Source organism: Columba livia, chromosome 1, assembly GCF_036013475.1.
Source record: "Columba livia isolate bColLiv1 breed racing homer chromosome 1, bColLiv1.pat.W.v2, whole genome shotgun sequence".
Lineage (NCBI taxonomy): Eukaryota > Metazoa > Chordata > Aves > Columbiformes > Columbidae > Columba > Columba livia.
Genome location: NC_088602.1, coordinates 30,681,609 through 30,700,761, shown reverse-complemented (window position 1 = coordinate 30,700,761; position 19,153 = coordinate 30,681,609). Strand labels below are relative to the sequence as shown.

The window sequence follows — 19,153 nt, the reverse complement described above, 5'->3', positions numbered from 1 at the left end:
GTCTGTGAACAGAGCCCTGCCCGATGCCATCTAAGGAGACTTCCCGTGACTGAGAGCCCTTGCCTTCTCTTTGATGAGTGATTATTTTATTCTGGATATATCCTTGAGTGAGCCCTTGCCCACCCTGGGCAAGTACCCTTGAATGAGAGAGGTCTCTTCTTTTTATGAGTGTGTGCATGCTGTGGATCATCATCCTTGTGTGACTGTATGGTAATAATTTTCCTAACTGGTATATTGAACCTGCAGTTTGTTAAGTGTTGCTGGAGTACTGATTGATTTTTGGATAACCCCCCTGCTTGCATTGGTTTCTGTCATTCGGTTTCGGTTCCGAATTAAAGTTGGTTTAAGCTTACATTTGCTTGGAGTCGTTTTGGGGTGCTTCCATGGCAGTCATGTAACTTGAAAAGCTGCAGCTTGACTTATGGTCTTTGGGTTACACAAGCGTTTCTTTAGCAAAAGCCCTGGAGCAGTCCCTACAGCAAGCAGCATACAGAACAGGGGCTACAAAACAGGTTCCAATAAATATAATAAATAGTGATAACATGGCCGTAGAACCCCACCTGTGCCTACTTTACATTTTTATTTATCTACAGAAAAACATCCAATAAATGTTGTGCCATGAACTGCTGATCTAGAATGTTCTGCAGGCATCAGATAACTGAAATATTTAAAGGCTTATTTACCTCCAAACCAATTTGGGATGAAATTGTTGTTTCACATGATTTTCTGCTGGTGTCTTATTTTGTGGCAGTTCACCTATAAAGCTCCATTAACATTTTATTACAGTGTATAATATGATGCAACTAAGGTAACCCATATGGTACAACGTTATCTGTCTTGGGAGATGTAGGGGGTTAAGCAGATATTCAAAAACCCTTGTTAAAAGAAGTCTTCATAGCAAGAAATATCTCATTGGTCTGGATGGGCTGGATCAGTCACACTTACCCCTTTACTTGAAACATGAGGTGAAACGCTGTCTTTCTCAAAACTGTGCCTAAAACCAATCTGATTTTAAGAGCAGCTTTAAAATATGCTTCCGTTCTTTTATTAGATTTACTGTTACAGCCCATAAACATTTGGGGTCAAGAGCTCACTTCCTTAAAATATGCCAAATGGGATTAGTCTTGAAATTCTAAGAAGTAAATATTAGGTGGAAACTGATGTTTATTTATTTCATATGGAGGGCATCACGATTCTCATTGGTAGCTTGTTGTTCACATAATTAGTCCCATTTAAGTCACTGTGGGATTTTTATTGTCTGTCACACACTGTGGGTTTGTTACAGTAAACGACAAATGTTAATATAGTTAAAAAGCAAAACCAAAAAGACCTTAGGAAGAGACTCAACCTCCGAGTGACTCCTTGTCCCATTTTTTTTTCCTCTGTGCCGAAAGCAGCAAGTCCTTTCTTTCCCCAAATGAGCACTGGGAATACAAACACATCTTGCCATGTGAAGTCAGTGCTGCCAAATCAGTTGGGCTCACGGGGCTGGGGCTGTGGGGAGCCTGTGCCTTCGGGCCCATTTCCTGCTCCACGGCTTCCTTAACTCGAGAGGCTGGTTTTACGGGCCAGCAGACTGCAGCACGTGTGGGGCAAAGCGCACAGCACAGCTTGGAAAAGTTGCCGGTGCTGCTTTGGAGCACGTTGACTCCAGTGCCGATGTGCTCCGCGGGCAGGAAGCCTCGGGGGAACCAGGTGAGTGCAGCTCCCACCCCTGCGCCTGTCCCATCTCCCTCAGGCGCGCAGCCCGGGTGCTGAGCACCGCGACAGCGGCTGGTCACAGCTCGGTGTCACCGTGCGTTTTGCAGGAGCCGTGGCAAAGATGTCTGCATGCCCTGAGTGAAGGCTCTGGTGCTGGACAAAATCAAGCGGCTAACAACGCTGGTCTGGTGGAAGTAAGTTAGAAGTCAGCTGGTGAGACACATGGTTTGTTCATATGCCTTTCTCGGAGGGTGAGGGGAGCAATTCCAGCAGGATAGCGCTGTATTTGTAAATGTGCTTGTCAGACTCTTTAGAGCATATTGGAACACCAGAGATTTTTGCAGTGCACAAGGAACTGCCCCAAGGAAATGAAGATCTGGGCTCCAGTGTTTACAAGTATAACTCTGCTTGGTAATGAGGGGTTAATTCAGCTTCTGCCTTCCCCGAATGTGCATTTTTTTCACTGGGGAGGCCAAGTATTTAGGACCCTCCCACACTGGAAGCAAAATTATGCTCAGCATGCCTAAACATGTTTGTTACGCACAGGGTTTTCACTTTATTTCCTTGAACAGTAGCACCAGAGACATTTTGTTAGGGAACCATGTTAGAAGAACAGGAAAATTACCGGTCCCATCCCTTTCACAAATGCAGGTGTATTTGGAGGTCCTGCCAAAATAACATGATGTGTTCTTGACGTGTTTCGTTCTCTAGCTCAGAGCTTCATTTACAAAATACAACTGTCTCTCATTAGACCTGCAAAGCTCTCTACTGGCTGCAGATGAGTGTGTTTCAGAAAGGTTCCCTGATACTGCCAGATTTGCGAGAGAAAGGGGAACTCTCTCCTGTTGTTACAGCATGTAATAAAACACAACTAATCAATTCTCAGAAAAATAATTCCTCTTCACCCTGCTGGTTAAAACCATTGGGACTTGCTTCTCTGCTGCCAGCAGCTTTATGAAGGCATTTACACCTGTGAAAACCAATGGAAAAAGGTAGTTATTAAATATGCTGGAATAGATTTAGTAACGTCTCCGCGCATCTAGCACAGAAGTCAATGATGGTGCAGGACTGGAAAATCAAGGTTTGTTTACTGAAAGCAGTCCTTCCACTCCCAGGGTCAGACCTGTGGTTTGGAAGATGATACAGACAAGGTCTCAGATGAAAAACAGGTTGTGCTTGTACTTTTGAAATCTTCATTATAATGTGTTCTTGTGAGGATTAATGTTCTGTAGGAAGTCTTCTGTTTTATACAGTCAATCTGACAGTTGCCAAGTCATAGAAGAAATTGTATATGAAAATTAATTTTGTTCCTTGTTGTTCTATTTGCTTTGGAGGTCACTTTTCCTTTTCTCTTTATGCAATATAAGCAAAACCCATCAGAGCAGAGCTTTGATCCACAGGCAATCACAAACCTCATTAAAACTGACAGGCAGGCTGGCCACGCTTCCTTCAGGAAGGAGCAATTAAATTCTTTCATGGCGTAAGACAGCTAAAAACTAGAAACCGCTGCCCACGGCACAGGGCTACGTAGCCAAGCGCTGAGATGAGCTAACTCTTATGAGCAAGCACTAATTTGGGGAAAGTCGGAGAGGTTTCTCCAGGGACTGCTTGCGAACGCGGCAGCGAGAGCCCAGATTGGTTGCAGCTGTGTTTGCCTGTGCGTGTCCGGGGCCGGAAACACCTCGCGAGAGCCAGCAGACAGTGGGAGAAGCAACGGTGCATGGCCCTGAGAAAAAGCCAAGGGACAGCTTCTTCTGGGCAGGCATCCTGGCTGGAGCAGCAAACTTGGACTTCCGCGCAGCGCTCCCTCCCATTTTCTTCCCCTGCGTGCAAGGAAATGGGACGTGGCTGTACATTCTTTGCAAATAAATAGGATTACGCTAAGGAGATAACAGAATTCATCATCGATCTCCCCCCCCAACTTGCAGGAAAATCTGGCAAAGTGATGAGTATTAGATAACCGTGTGGGTCAAAGTTCTGTATGTAAAGCTGCAGAGCTTTTCAGAACTGGTAAAAGAGTCATTGGAGACGCGGCAGGTATCAAGGCAGCGTCCGAAATTCAGACCTCAAAACAGCAGTTGATCATTTCAGTCCCTGATGATCCTTCATGGATTTTTTGTGCCTGGTATTTCTACAATGCACATTAAAAGTAGCTTTTATGGAACAATTAGAAGGAACTGCTTTCTCTGATCCCTCCTTTGGAGTGTTAATACAGTCCAGATGTATCTGTTGAAAAGAAATGTAGTCAGATATGATATAGTTGTGGAACATTTATACATGAGGAAGGTGTTTGACACATGGAGCTGTTTTGAATAGTTTATTTGTGTTATCATACAGCATCTTCTTACCAAGCTGCTATCGGCATCAAAGCTCTTGCAGGTTTATTTCCATATTTAGGTCCCCACAGCAACTACCTCGTGCATGTCAGATTGTCTGTCTCCATCTGAGGGGATGCTCACACCAGCACAGCTGAGTGAAGCAGCGTGCTTCAATAAGCCACTGTCCTGATGCCAGACTTGCACTCTGTGTGCGCTGACACCTCTGCAACAGGACGTGCAGCCTTAACCTCCTTCAGTGGGACGTACCAGGCAGGCTCGCCACCAAGGATAAGACTGGAAAACACCCTGAACTCACCTCTTTTCCTTGGTGTTTCACCTTAGGAGACAATTACAATCTGACAGGTCTTTGTTAGCCTGGCTTCAGAGAACTGATGGGGAATACAAACCTGGGGGTGGGGGGAAGCCGTTTTTAACTCCAGCTACATTTATCGATCAGTTTTGTGCTAGACATCTTCCCCCGCACAGCACAGGGGGTGCCTGGGGCCCAGAATGAGCAGCTGGTGTGGCCGAAGGGCAAGGCTGTGTTAGTCTTGGCAGCAGTGCCGGCAATAGCTGGCTGCAAGCGTTTGTGAAATTATGGTCTGTGAGGGCACTTCTGGTTTATGCTGACGTGTGTACCGGCTGCCACCAAAACAGGCCTTCTCGCTGGTTCCTCTTGGCACGGGTGTTTGTTTGGCTGTGGGATCAGCTGGCTGCCAAAATTGGTCCTGCTGAAAACTTTTTTTTTTTATTTTTTTTATTTTTTAAACTGCATTAGCTTTCAGCTCTGTTGGCAAGTGGATCTAGCCTAACATGTGGCTACATGAATGTCAGAGCCAGCGGAGAGAAGGCATCAGGAAAGCATGGCTAAGGGAAGGGAAAAGGATGGAATGATCTCTTTTACCAGTAGCACAGTCTCAGCTTGGCTTAACCCCCAGAGAATCTGGCTCAGGGTAAAATTACCTATTACAGCTTGAGTCACTTCAATGGCTTTCTTCCACAGAAAGGGGAAAATCTTGTTCCTCTTTTCCTCACTCTGATATTAGACCTGATGATTGTCTAATCTTGCACTGGGCTGGTTTAGCTCATTGAGTCAGCAGAAAACTAACCCAGGCGAAGAGAAGAGAATAGCGTTCTGCTGGCTTAGAGGGTGGAATCAGCTCAGCAAAGCATCTGCTGCGGCAGGCAGAGCTGGTGCAGGCGGGGAGGGCGGTAGCAGGCAGCTCTGAGGTCGCTGACTGAGCCACAGCATTCGGCTTCGGTCTTGGAAATCTCCTGTCATAACGTTTAGTAGAAGACCCACTATCCGTGTCCTCTCTGTAGTTTAAAGATGACAACAGGTGCTATCCCTTTGTCTTACAACAAACACGGTGTTTGTCTTGAAAAGCTGGAAATTGCCACTATTTTATAATTCCTTCTAATCTCCTACCCCTGTATTTTCAACCCTCCCATGGGTAAGTGACAGTTATCCTAACGCTTCCCTTCAAGCTGGACCTCTCCTTTGAGCCTTGATTTCCCTTGGGTTTGTTCCTTATTAAATAGGGAAAATTGCCACAGATCTACTCATGTTCTTTTCCATTAGCCAGATCTTTTCTCTGAGACTTCAGTGAATGGCCTCTGATGCTGCTTCGGGAAGACGCTCTGCTTTCAGGTGTGGGAATGCAAGCTCATAAACAAACTGCTATTGAAAAAATCTACAAACAACAAAACATTTGCAAAGAGTATAGAAAGATGGACTCGCATATGTGTGCAAAACAGTTTGTGTGCAACTCTATTGGTCAGATAGAAGCAGTAAAATTCCCAAATTGTATTTGATCTTGCTCAGGACAGCCATGGTACACATAGGTACGGTGCTGGCTGGGCACTGTCTCTATGCACCAAGCACAGAAATCCCGTGCTGTGTTTGCCCAGAAGTTTAAGTTTTCATCTTTGGCAGAAGAAAATCCAGGAAAGGAGGGACACACACAACTGGAATATTGTGTCCAGTTCTGGGCCCCTCAGTTCCAGAAGGACAGGGAACTGCTGAAGAAAGTCCAGCGCAGGGCAACGAAGATGATTAAGGGAGTGGAGCACCTCCCTTATGAAGAAAGGCTGAGGGAGCTGAGTCTCTTTAGTTTGGAGAAGAGGAGACTAAGGGGGGACCTCATTAATGTTTATAAATATATAAAGGGTGAGTGCCATGAGGATGGAGCCAGGCTCTTCTCGGTGGCCAACAATGATAGGACAAGGGGTAATGGGATCAAGCTGGAACACAAGAGGTTCCACTTAAATTTGAGAAAAAACTTCTTCTCAGTAAGAGTGACAGAGCACTGGAACAGGCTGCCCAGGGAGGTTGTGGAGTCTCCTTCTCTGGAGACATTCAAAACCCGCCTGGACATGTTCCTGTGCGACCTCACTTAGGCGTTCCTGCTCCAGCAGGGGGATTGGACTAGATGATCTTTTGAGGTCCCTTCCAATCCCAAACATACTGTGATACTGTGATACTGTGAACTTGAGATAGTCCTAATGAAGAGGGGATATCCCAGGTGGGAAGGCATCCACTCATGCCCATACAGCTCCTTCTTTTCTAAGACGATGGAGCAGGACCAGCCAAAAGAATTAGTGAGGAATAAAAGGTACTCTAAAAATATATCAGATAACAAGTTATACCAAAAATATATGAACTTACAGTGAGTGAGGAATCAAAAATGCCATGATGTTGTTAATATCTTTAACAACAAAATTAAAGAGATTAGTAGAACTGGGAAATTCTTAGTATAAAAAAGGCTGTTGGAAAAGTAACAGGTACTTGGAAAACATAAAGGTGCAAGCATTGGGATAGCACTTGAAGGCAATTTGGGTAGCTGAGGAATGATTTATGCTGTCAGTTTTCAGACACTATCTGGAATTACTTATTTTTAATTGTAAAGAAGATGCCGGACAATTAAGAAGAAATAAGCAGGCCACTGTAGTGCACCTCAAGGTCTTGGTTGCTTTTGTGCAGCAACTCTGTCTTCTGGGACCTTTCTCCAGTAGACAGTGGATGAAATGCCCAAGTGTGTGAGCCCTTGGAAGGGTATTTTTGAGAATACTTGTCCTTGATCAAACTGTTCCCATTGAGTCCAGCTGAGCAGGCAGGACAGCTCGGATGGAGACAGGAGCAGTGAAGGCGAGGAAGAGGAGAGCTCTTCCTCTTCTGGCTGCAGTAAACTGGGGAACCACAGCCTTGGCGTGTTGTTGAACAGCTTTTAAAATCCAGATTCCTAAACGATTGGAAAAAAAGATGTCAGATGTGTGAGGGAGCTTCATTTGATAGAAATGCGGTCTGGCCTGTGCTGTTACTTGTGTGGGTGTCCTGAACGTGAGTAGTCTCCTCTGTGCCAATGAGTGACGTGACTGCAGCGGGTGACTGAAGAGCAGAGCAGTGACAGGGATGCGGGATGCAGGGTACACGCGTGTTTTGGAACAGCTCTTGATGTGGTGTTTCACAGAGCCTAACTCGAAAGTAAGTTCAGTTGGCTTTGTTGCAAGACATGTCGACTGAGAACTAACAGAAGGACTGCAGAAAAGATAAAAATCATAAAGGCTCTCTGCAGTCTCGGCGCTTCCAGCTGCAGTTCCACAGTCCTGTAACAAGAGTCCTCCCAGGCAGATGCGGGATCCCTCCTGCTCGTCTCCCCGGGACTAGTCGGGTGATTGCAGGAGAGCTGTGCAGGTTTGACAGGCCATGTTATTCTCCAGCAGAGTCCCCAGTAGGAAATGGTACAGCTAGTGTGTTAAAATGAATGTACCTCCATCCTTTTACAATGCACATAAGGACATCTGGCTAAAACAATATTATTTTTTTATTAAGAGCGTTCAGGAGGTGGAAGATGGATGCTCGGCGGGGTTGCCACCCTGGTTAAACTGTGAAGCACACACCTGCGAGCTGCAATCCAAAGTCTAATTTAGCAGAGTTAATAAATAACAGAAGCCCGTAAATATCTCGGTGGAGGAACAGGCAACCGTTGCTTTGGGCTGCGCACCTCGGCCGCTGGCTTAGACAAGCAGCACCCGCCGCCTGCCCGCCAGACCGCCCGCTCCTCTCCCGGGCAGCCTCGGGGGCCGGATCGGCCAAGGTGGGTGGGCGCACCCGTTCCGGGCCGACGGGCAGCAGCTCCCGGCCGGTCGCTCCTGCGGGCCGGGCCCGGGCCCTTGCCCACCCCTCCGGGGTCGAGCGGCAGCGGCGGGGCGCGGCAAGGAGGGGCGTGCGGCGGGGCGACCGGCGGATGGCGGCCTCCGGCATCGCTCGCTGCCGCTGACCGCGCCGCCGCGGCCGGCCGAGGTGAGAGCGGGGCGCCGGGCCGGCCCGGGCCTGGGCGGCGGGGGGCGGGAGCGGCGGCCTCGGGCCCGGAGCGGGGCGGTGGCTGGGGTCGGCCGCGGCTCCGCGCGGTGTGGGCGGCCGAAGCGGCCCGTTCCCGCCGCTTCCCCCGGCCGCTCCGCAAGCCCCGGCCCGCCATGGTGAGTAGCGGGGGCCGGCGGCGGCGCGGGCCGGCGGCGGCGCGGGCCGGCGGCGGCGCGGGCCGGCCGGGGGCGGTGGCGGCGGGAGGGGCAGGCCCGGCTGGGAGAGCGCAGGCCGCGGCATTGTGCGGCCGTCGGCTTCTCTCTCAGCCCTCCGCCCGCATGGGCCCCGTTGCCCGCTCGCTGTTTACGGGGCTCAGGGGGACGCTGAGGGCCGCCCTCTCCCGAGCGGCGGTGCCTGTGACCGCCGGGGAGGCGGTGGCCGGCGGCTGGGGAGCGCGGCCGGGCCTGGCAGGAGTGCGATCGGTTGCCGGGGATCCGTCCCTGGATGGAAGGGGGTTGTGACCAGAAGGTGCGAGGAGCTCCGGCCCGGGCAGAGGGACCGAGAGGTGAGCGAGGAGCGTGTGTTGGCGCTGGCCCTGTGTCCTGCTCTTGGCAGATGGTAAAACGCCGTGGACGAACCGGCTTTCTCGGGGCTGTGAATGCACTGGGTCAGAATTGCTTATTTATTTCTCAAGCGCTTTCTGAACGTGTTCGATCTACCTGGTGCCCCTGGAAGAAAAAACTTTAGTCATGAAATAACACGTTGAAAGCATGGCCACTTCCCTTAGCTCTTTTTGGCCGCCTGGATACCTGGTGCCCCTGGAGGTCAATCGTTCACTGTTAAAATGTCTGCACTGACCCCTGTTAGGCTGCGGTTCCTCTCGGTGGGGTGAGTGGAGTGAAGATCGTTGCTGCTGGCAGGAGGAGCTCACGTCTCCCTTCCGCCTTGCCTGCGCCAGGCTCTTTTACAGCTGATTCTGGCCGCCAGTCTGACAGAAGGCTGGTAGGATGGCGCACAGGAGGTCCTGTCAAGGACCAAGGCCTTTGCAAAGGAAAGGGAAGCGAGCCCTCTCCTGACTAGCTCAGCTGCTTGTGGAAACGCAGCCGGAGTCCGTCAGGTTTTGTTTGGAATACTTGGATACCGTTGCAGGACACTTGCAATTGAAGAGCTATCTTTTTGTTTTGTTTGAAGTTTGGTGAAATTTTGGTTTTGCTTTCAGCCTGCTGCTGGCTGATAAACCCAACTTCAGTGCTGGATGAATTTCTCTCTGGAGCATGGGAAGAAGCTACTATGGTTGTTCTTGCATTTACGGTTTGATTTGGTTTGCCATTCTTCTTAATAATGATAAAACTGTGCAAGTTGTTCTTTCTGATGGGTGACATATGCTGGGTTTGTACCTGGAGAGTCTGCGTAGCTCAGCTGAAGGAAGAAACCACTGTGCCTTTTGGCCCATGTGCTCAGAATGGGGAATTCCAGGGACATCCAAACCTGAATCAGAAGTTACACAGAAAAATTCCCAGTGAGAAATGAAAATGTTCCTGTAGTTCAGCACACAAATACCAGGTTGCTAATACAAAGGGATGTTTCAATCCACAGGCAACTTACTCTCTGAAATTAATGTCCTAAAGAAGAAAGAAATTCAGCTGTCCCAACCAGTCATCCAAGTTTTCAACATTGTGGTTTGATGTTACTGGTGGTATTGTAAGGGGGGGGGGGAAACTCGTAGACCTGTCTGGTTTTTTGTTGTTGTTGTTCTTGGTTTTTTTTGGTTGTTTGTTTTTAATCCGAAGTTTTAATTATGTTATACAATGGTTTTGAAATTCAGTTATATTTATAAAGCATAATTATTTACTTGGATAAGTGGGGTTGGAATGCACCGGGACAGTTTTATTTGGATCGCAAAACCTTTTTGTATATGTTTTTTATATTTTTAGGAGCATGAAAGTCTTCAGTGTTTGCCCTGCCGTTTTGATGGAACATGTTGTAGTAAGCATTTTCTGCAGTGGTTTGCAGCACTCGCTGTCAGGCATGCAAAGCTGCTTTTCCAGGTCCCTAGCTAAAAAGTAAAATCTCCCCTGGTAAAGGAGACGGACCAGAGCAAATATTTTCCACATTGTGAATTTCCATTTACTGGAGATGGAGAGCTGTCATTTTAGTTTTGTAGTTGTTGTCCTCCTAATATGTGCGCAAAACTGATCTTTGTGCTAGTACCACGGCTAAAAGCTGTGAGTACAAGTTGGAAAGAGAGAGATAAGCAGGAAGACTCAAGAGTATGGGGGCAAAATTATCCTCATCCCGTCATCCCATTCTTTTTAGCAGTTGCAAGAGGGTGGAAGACAAACCTTGGTTGTTCTAGCACTGAGAGGCACTTCAAAATTAATTTATTACAGAAAATGAAGCTTCTGAATGGGATCTGCGGTCTCATGGGAGACCTTTGGCGGTGAATGGAGTCATTGGAGTGTTTCTCTGGGTCTCCATCCCTGGCTGTACCGGCGGCTCCTTCTGCCTGATGGTCTTAGTCCTGAGGATGAGTAGAGAAGCTGGCAACTTTTTCAAACTCCCCTTAACCAAACAAGCAGGGGGAGTACCCGTCCTCCTCATCACTGGTGAAGCACGGGAGGTTTGCTTGTACCTCTCAAGAATGGCTCTTTTACTGCAAAGTCTTGCTAGGACTGTATCTGTCCTCTTGTGAAGGAAACTCAGAATTGACCTTGCCTTTCTTCCCTGTAGTTGTCTTTGCTTCCGTATTTCTTTTATTGCTCTTCTTGTCCTGTACAGCATAGATGTTCCCTTGCAGCTCTTTTGGCTCTCATGTTGGCCACTTTATATCTGAGGGGACAGTAACCTTAGAAATAACATCAAAACTAATTAAAAGAGCTCATTCATGTGCCTTACTGTTGCAGGGCTACTTTGATGCTTTTTTTTTGTGTGGTACATGTTGAATTTTATTACATATATGTATGAATACATATTGTATAATATGGAATGAGTTTATACAAAGGAAGCATCTTTCTAATTATAGCTCAAAACTAAGTGTTTGAGGGTTTTGGCGAATAAAAAACATCATCCATTTTGATCTCTATTAGCAGCTATTATTTTTCTTAGAGCATGCCGTAAATTATAAGGTGTCTGCATCTGAGCACTTGGCTTTGATTAGAGGCACTGGGAGAGTAGTGGGCTGGGTCCCTTCACTGAGACTTTACGGTACAAGGGAGCACAAGAGAAATCCTCTTCCTGTAGGTCCCGTCCACAAAAAGAACTTGCTGAGGCATGAACGCTGTGACAGTGGAACTGGGAATGGAGATTGTGGATGAGTAAAAATGGTTAGCAGTTTTGTTTCATGATGAATTATCAAGGATTCTGGGCAGTCGTTCTTTGAAGTATTTGAACTTTGTGCTGAGTAGCTCAGTGATAACATATTTGCTTGGTTATTTTAAAATATTGCAGGAGTGGGAGAAAAGCTAACTTTTTAAGTGAGTGGTGACGCCCCTTTGTCTTTGCAGGTAGAGCAAAGGGCCACACCACATATTCCGTGGCTGAAGAAATTCTGAAGCTGGTCTTTTCCAGTCACCTTTAATATTACCTTCTTCCAGTAGCAGTGCATGAGGTTTGAAACTGTAAGCTTCGGAGGAGCTGAGCAAGCAGAGAGTAATCAAATCTTAGCAAGGCTTACCGGCTGGGTATCTTTTGTGAAAATCCAGTTTCTGGGTATTGCATCAGTGAGGAAAGATTCAAGTCTTGAACTCTTGTTATGAGTACACGAGTTATTTTCATTCAGAGTCCTTGCTGGGTTTGGCAAGCCTTATTTTCTGGCGTTTTTAGTTGAGACTCCAGAAATGGTTCTGCCTGGACTGGGAGCTGTTCTTGTGCCTGCCGTCTGCTGGCCAGATACCACAGCTAACTGGACTGGCTGCAAGAACCCAGCAGAGTCTCTGTCTTAAGGATATGGGAGAAAAAAGTGGATCCTTTTCTCACTGAGCCGTGCCTCAGATGGAGATAAGTTTTTGCATGGTTTCCTTTGAGGAGAAATAAATAAGTTCCGTTACTATCTTTTTTCTCTTTTCTAGGACATGATGGAGCTCCTAGAGGAAGATCTCACCTGTCCCATTTGCTGTAGCCTTTTTGATGATCCTCGTGTCCTGCCTTGTTCACACAACTTCTGCAGAAAGTGTCTGGAAGGAATTCTTGAAGGAAATGTGCGGAATGTGCTTTGGAGGCCCTCCCCTTTCAAATGTCCCACATGCAGGAAAGAAACTCCCGTTACTGGAGTCAACAGCTTGCAAGTCAACTACTCCCTGAAAGGTATCGTGGAGAAGTATAACAAAATCAAAGTAACTCCGAAAATGCCTGTGTGCAAAGTGCACAGCGGGCAACCCCTTAACATTTTTTGCCGGACAGACATGCAGCTCATTTGTGGGGTTTGTGCCACCCGTGGTGACCACACGAAGCATGTGTTCTGTTCTATTGAAGATGCATATTCCCAGGAGAAGCGGGCTTTTGAAACCCTGTTTCAGGGCTTTGAAACCTGGCGTTGTGGAGATGCCCTCTCGCGGCTGGATACCTTAGAAACCAGTAAGAGGAAAGCTCTGCAGATGCTGACCAAGGATTCTGACAAAGTGAAGGAGTTCTTTGAGAAGCTGCAGCACACGCTGGAGCAGAAACGAAATGAGATTCTCTCTGACTTTGAGACCATGAAGCTTGCAGTGATGCAGGCCTACGATCCGGAAATCAATAAACTGAACACAATTCTGCAAGAGCAACGGATGGCTTTTAACATCGCAGAGGCCTTCAAAGACGTGTCTGAGCCCATCATATTTCTGCAACAGATGCAGGAGTTCAGGGAAAAAATCAAAGTGCTCAAAGAAACCCCTTTACCATGTTCCAGTGTGGACATCAGCCCTACAATCAAGAGCTTTGATACCAGCCAGTGGAATGGAATAAAACTAGTTGATGTGGACAAACTTTCCTTGCCTCAGGAAAACAACACTCTTAAATTCAAGATTCCCTCAGTCTTTTCACGCAGATTTATATTGACCTCTCTTGTTTGCTTGCTTATTCTTGCTGTCACCAGAATGTCCTTTGTGGAGTCAGTCGTTGACAATCTCCAGTGCTGGAAATCTCAATTCTTTACAATTAGCTTGTCCTATTTGGCAGATACAGTGGAGATCGCAGATCATGCAGTCTTCTACTGGGAACAGATGACAGATGGAGCTTCACTTCTAAGAGAAAAGTGTAAAAACTATACGTTGGTTGTACTGGATAATGTCGCACAGTTTGTGTGCAAATATAAACTGTTGTGAAGTCCTTACTGAAACGTGACAGAGATCTGGTGAAGAAAACACAGAACTTTGTAAAATTAATTTGTTTTAAGCCTTTCAGTGAAAACATTCGAAGATTCAAAATGTTTCCAAAACATTCATATTGTTCTTGTAGTGTGAGCACTGGTAAATTGGAAGGTGAAGCAGAACTTTGAAAAACACACTGGTTCTAGATGCTTCTTTCAGTGGTGATTATGGGAATATTATTCACTGTAAATCATTTTTCTTACCAAAATACAAGGCCAAACTGTGTCATTAGTTTAATGTAATTGTAGAGTAAGATAAGAAGTGTCACTTCCTGAGAGGTCATAGTTAAAAAGGCTTTTTTCTAACTGGGAAGTGGTTTGTAAACAGGAAGAACAGTTGTGACTGAGAAGAGTGCTGTACTGAGAGGCTTGGTTAGCACTGCCCTTCCACTGCAAAATACAGAGCGCATCGTGCGTGTTCTGGAACTGCTTTCTATCTGAGGATGTTACTCCTCACTTGAAATAGATATATGTATTTTTTTGTATAACCAATCGTCACAATTATCCTGTGCATCCAGATTACTGTAGGTATTGGTTATTGTTTACATGTTCTATACAAAAATACAACTTCAGGGCAAGCATAAATTCTAGGGGTAAAGAAAAATCAGTTGAGGTTGGTCAGAGAAGAACAAGCTGCAAGATAGTACCTACTTTGCAGTTTACTTTTCCAGCATCAAATTGTTAGAGTATTTGAGCTGTCTTGTTAGATCCATGTTTCTCTGAAGCCACAGGTTCTTAAAAAGGGGCCTTAATGTCACCAGTTGAGCGGGGTGAAAGGCAGGTGGGGGTCAGCCCCAGGACGGCAGCTGATGCTCCAACCCTGCAAAGCTGGCAAGTGGAGCAGGTTCTCTCCTTTTGCTCTGTCTCTCCACATTGCAATTCCAAGAGCTGGGGAGAAAGATGTGGTGATTCCTTGGAACAGAGTGTGTAATGTGACAGGAGTATGGGCGCTGTTGGTGTTTGGAAATGCTCTATAGGATTGGGATATATATAGGCTCTTCTACTGTTACTGTATTTTCATGTACCTTGTTTGAGGAGTGAATTGAATTTTCTGACTTAGCGATAGGATAACGGTGATTTAAAGTGAACTGTAAGCTTGAGTTCTCTCAAGTGCCCTTCTTTAAGAGCACATGATACTGAAATATATTGCTTGAAGCACATGGGACCTCTGTTTGCAGTGGCCCTATGAACAGCAATATATTGAATGAAAACATTTAGTTGACATTTCTGGGAAACAAATGTAATGGGTGCCATACTTTGAGGATGTTCCTTGGCCTCTCTTAAGGCTTAGTAAGTTGTGATGGTCAGTTCAGTGTCTTGCAGTAGTCCTTGCAAGCTGTTTGTTTGGAAAATAAAACATTAAATTCCAAGAATCAAAGTTTCCAAGCAACCAAACCCTGCAAACAAAACTATTGTACATGATATTTACATCTTTGTTGCCTGGGAGTCCTGTTGCTGCTCCACACCTCACTCCAAACACTTGCTAAAAGCACTGAATGGTTCTTGCAGCTGCAGGTGCCTTGCCGATCAGGCGAGATCAAGTCACAAACATGTAGATCAGAGAGTTAAAATTCTTGAGTGGCCAAGATAACGATGAGTAATCGAGAGGTGGTCGTTCTGAGCGTGGGAGGTGTGAGATTTGTAACCCGGGCTTCCACCTTGCAGCAGTTCCCAGAGTCCAGGCTGGCACGGATGTTGGATCATGATGACCAGGAATTCAAACTGGTGAATGGAGAGTTTTTTGTGGACAGAGATGGAACTTTGTTTAGTTACATCATGGACTTCTTGAGGACTCTCCAGGTCTCCTTACCTACTAATTTCTCAGACTACCAGAGGCTGCAGAGAGAAGCCGAATTCTATGGGCTCTACCTTCTGGCTGACGTCCTGAGCCAGGAACACTTGCTGAGGCCGAGGCCGGAGATCTTGGAAGTGCGTTTTTCTCTCCAAGAGATGCAGGCCTTTTTCCGGATCTTTGGCTCTTGCAGCACCACTGTTGAGACGCTAGCTGACCAGATCACTGTGTTTACAGGGCAGCAGTCAGGACAGAGCTGGAACAGCCCTTTTTCTTCTCAGAAACCACTTGTTCCGCTTCCTTTGGAAAGACCTTCTCATCACGACATGTTTTTTCAGTGTGGTACTGACTGCTCTGCTGGTGACCAGTTTGTGGCCAGGTACCCTCCTCGAGTGTGACTTCTCATTATGGAAATGTCTTAATGACTTCCAGTTCATGGAGTACATGCTACATGCTAGCAAAGCTTGTCCTAAAGAAACTATCGGACAGCTGAGAGAAAAGAGAGATGTTTCCTTCTTTCTGCTAGTTTAATGTCATATTTTTTCTAGTTCTGGAATATCCAGTTTAACTTCTGTTACACCGATTTGCCTGTTCTTCAGCTTTCTAAAATACTGTTCTCGATGCTCATTTTTGAGTCCTGTTGGGTGTTTCTCTGCCTTTTCCTCCTCACTTGCTCTCCCAGGCTTTAGAATTTCAGGGTATCAATGACCTTCAGAAGACTTGAAAAACACAGAGTAAAATTAAGCAAAGGAAGTAAATAAGGACTGAATGACTGGAGAAACCTACAAACTCCACTAGCTCATGGTCTTTCATATGGAAAAGAGGACAAAGAGAATGGCTCACCAGGGTTGAAAACACCAGTAAAACTAAGATGTCAGTTGAGGGACTGGAAAGCTTTTGTAGAGCCTTTTAGTAGGGGGGAGGGAGAAGGAGTAGATTATTAACTATATGCTACACAGTGGGTTTTCTTTGAATTCAGAGCCAGGTTCTGTTTTTATTGCGATTACTGTATATCAGTGATTTTTGTGATAGCAGTATCGTATTCTAATGATAACTTACGTTTCTTACTGGATATCCTTATTGTATGGAGACCTGTTCTTACCGTTTAAGAAAATGTAACCTAATTTGTCCTCTGTGGCTGTTAGGACAACTGAGATTTTATGGAAATTTCATTGAAATTTTTCCAAAAGAGTTATTCTCTCTGAATATATGAATCAGCACACCAGTCCTTTGATTATTTAAAAAAAAATAATCAATAAAGATTATCTTCTAGCTTTCTTTAGTTAAGCAAGTAGAAGAAAAGCTACTTTGCATTTGCGAAGTAACATACATTTATGTGCCAAACCTTAATTTTATAATGTGTTGGTAATTTTAATGGACTAACAATTGGTTGAGTAGGTTACTTTCTGCATCTTCCACAGTGAGGAAAATATTTCTGATTCCTTCCTTTCTTGCTTCAGACTTCGTAAAAATTTTGTCTTGATTAATGGAACAAGCTGAGTTTGATTATGTTGCCTGCTGAATTTCTCTTGACTTTATGGTGACATGGACTCTTTTCGCCTTTTTGTGCTTTCCTTGAACGTTTGGTGTACTTTCTGTGAACTCTGGAACAGTTTCACCCCTGTCAGCTTATGTATTTTGGAATGGTATTTTTACCTGACTTCTGTTCCTCCAAATGTCTGGATAGGTTCTTGAACTGTACTTTATATCAAGTAAAATCATTCCAGGCAATGTGAAAATGATTTTCATACTTGTTACCACAAGACCTGCTGTACAAGGTAACTTTGCAATAAATGTCACTGTTTGTAGCGAGAGATCCCGTGTCATGACAGGTGATGCTGTTGGCCTGAACGTGGCTTCTCTGTCCCTCCCATCATTTATGCTTTCTTGAAAAACTTGTAGCACTATGGAGAGCATCCCATTCACCTCTGCGCAATGAAACAAGGTGGAGTTTATCACAGCTATTTCTTAAGCAGGTTTTATTGAGATGCTGAGAGGTGTTTCCTCTAATGCATAAATGGACAAGCTGGGAATTACTGTTCTTATAACAAGTGAAAGAGTTAAAGTGTCCTTAAAGGAGGGAAAAAAACCCCAGAACCTTGTTTGCTGTAAACCTGTGCAATTGTGCTGACTTGCATCCTCCAAGGACCTGGTTTGTTTAAAAAAAAAATAATCTGATTCCATTCTTTAAGAAATAATTAAAGCGTGTTGTAACTGCTTTTTTCTTATTTCAGGTATGTTTCCATAAAGCCTGATGACAGAAAGCTGATTAACGGTACTAATGTGCTGGGCTTGCTGCTTGACACTTTATTCAAAAATGGATTTCACCTTGTAAGTACCAGGATGGTCTCCAGTGAAGATAAAGTCGAATGCTACAGTTTGGAAAGGATGCAGAGGCCAGCGTGCCTTACAGTGACGGTGAACCAAACCCCGGGGAGCTCCAGGGTTGCACAGGCAAAGAAAAGCCAAGTGCAGAAAGGGAAATAAAACTTTGTGCTTTCGTCTTTCAAAGGTGGAAGAGAGCTTTGGCAGCACTAGTGGCCGTTTTTGCTGGGTTGTTTGAAACTGCAACTACTGAGGGAAGTGACAAACAAATACTTTTTGTTTTCAACTATTGAGAAAAAAAACCCTGGCTTTCTTGCCAGTTACTGCTCCACCTTCTTCAACTCTTATTTAGTCAGAGATTCTATCCTGGTTTTGTGGACCAGAGTCCAGCATTTTCAAGGGTTTTTGTTTTTCTTTGGGGCTAAAATTTTTATCAGTACTCGCAAAAATCAGCCATTCCTTCTAGAAAATAATTTTTATGTTCTATGCTAGTCTGTAAGTAGATTTTAAATACATGATAATACATGAAGAAATAAAAACTTGACACAACTGTAGTCCCAGTGGTGTGGAGAAGTGACTGGAGGAGGAATGCAGACCTCAACGATTGAATATTGCTTCTCCTTTCAAAAGATACACACACACTGATGCCGTCAGCTGAAAGGGGTGTAGTGCAAACATCCCACGTCAGATCGCTGTGTGGCTCCAGACATGAGAAAGTGGCTTTGTGAAGCCACCACCAGTGTTTGTGACATAACGGTGTTACTGTCTCTTGCAGAATACCCCTCTGTCCTCTCCAAAGGCATTAAAGCTGCTCTTCAGTGCTGAGAATTCAATGACAAAGGTCTTTGTGAACAAAGTATCAGTTAATTTTTAGAGCTTTAACTATAAAAAGAATGAGAATGTGATGATCCTTCGGATGGAAGAATTAGCACAGTTTTAAATAAAATAGTACAAAGGATTTCTTAACACTTGTTAAATGCAAAACGTATTTAGGGGGAAGGCTTGGCAGAAGTGGCTTTAAAAGTCTTGGGAATGTTAATCCTGTGCAATGCTTTATAAAGATGCCAAAGTTACCTAAGGTACCAGGAGAGGTAAGTTAACAAGGCCTTATAAATTAACAATCTTTTGTCTTCCCTTCAAGGCAAGGAAAGAAGATAGCAATAACTTCAAAGATTTGTTACTTGAATCTGACTTTTGTTGTTGATGCATCTTTCCAAAGTTACAAACAGCCAAGTAGAACTCATTTGGGCTTTCCTGGCTAATTAGATCTGGCTTTTCATTAGCTTTAAAAGGTGAAATCTTACTTTATTTGCAGCATCTAAAAATGGGGATGAGTGGTGGGAATCTTGTGGTGGGTCTGCTTCTTGCCC

The 19,153-nt window shown here is 45.3% G+C and overlaps 2 protein-coding genes and 1 long non-coding RNA gene across 32 annotated transcripts in view; 2 read left to right on the top strand and 1 right to left on the bottom strand.

Annotated features, from left to right (window-relative positions):
* Nucleotides 1-1,560: 1,560 nt before the first annotated feature.
* TRIM13 (tripartite motif containing 13) lies at nt 1,561-17,272 on the top strand. Of its 4 annotated transcripts, XM_021286828.2 has the most exons (3): nt 1,561-1,695; nt 1,809-1,895; nt 12,390-17,272. In XM_021286828.2, the coding sequence occupies exons 1-3, from the start codon at nt 1,660-1,662 to the stop codon at nt 13,620-13,622; spliced, it is 1,356 nt and encodes a 451-aa protein (XP_021142503.2). In that variant the 5' UTR covers nt 1,561-1,659; the 3' UTR covers nt 13,623-17,272. The 4 variants fall into 4 exon arrangements, with proteins under 4 accessions (XP_021142503.2, XP_064909223.1, XP_064909213.1 ...); XM_065053151.1 differs by lacking the exons at nt 1,561-1,695; nt 1,809-1,895 and adding an exon at nt 1,906-1,926; XM_065053141.1 differs by lacking the exons at nt 1,561-1,695; nt 1,809-1,895 and adding an exon at nt 8,366-8,498.
* Nucleotides 6,716-19,153, bottom strand: part of LOC102090642 (uncharacterized) — a 105,034-nt gene continuing 92,596 nt past the window's right edge. For 26 of the 27 annotated variants that reach the window (XR_010470522.1, XR_010470537.1, XR_010470535.1 and 23 more), the window contains one exon: nt 17,421-18,604. This is a non-coding gene — a long non-coding RNA (uncharacterized LOC102090642). Of the gene's footprint in view, nt 9,811-17,420; nt 18,605-19,153 lie in introns of those variants that run through there. The other variant, XR_010470512.1, reaches the window with a different exon arrangement.
* On the top strand, nt 15,260-18,332 carry KCNRG (potassium channel regulator). The gene is made up of 2 exons (XM_005501839.3): nt 15,260-15,837; nt 17,693-18,332. The coding sequence occupies exons 1-2, from the start codon at nt 15,260-15,262 to the stop codon at nt 17,943-17,945; spliced, it is 831 nt and encodes a 276-aa protein (XP_005501896.2). The 3' UTR covers nt 17,946-18,332.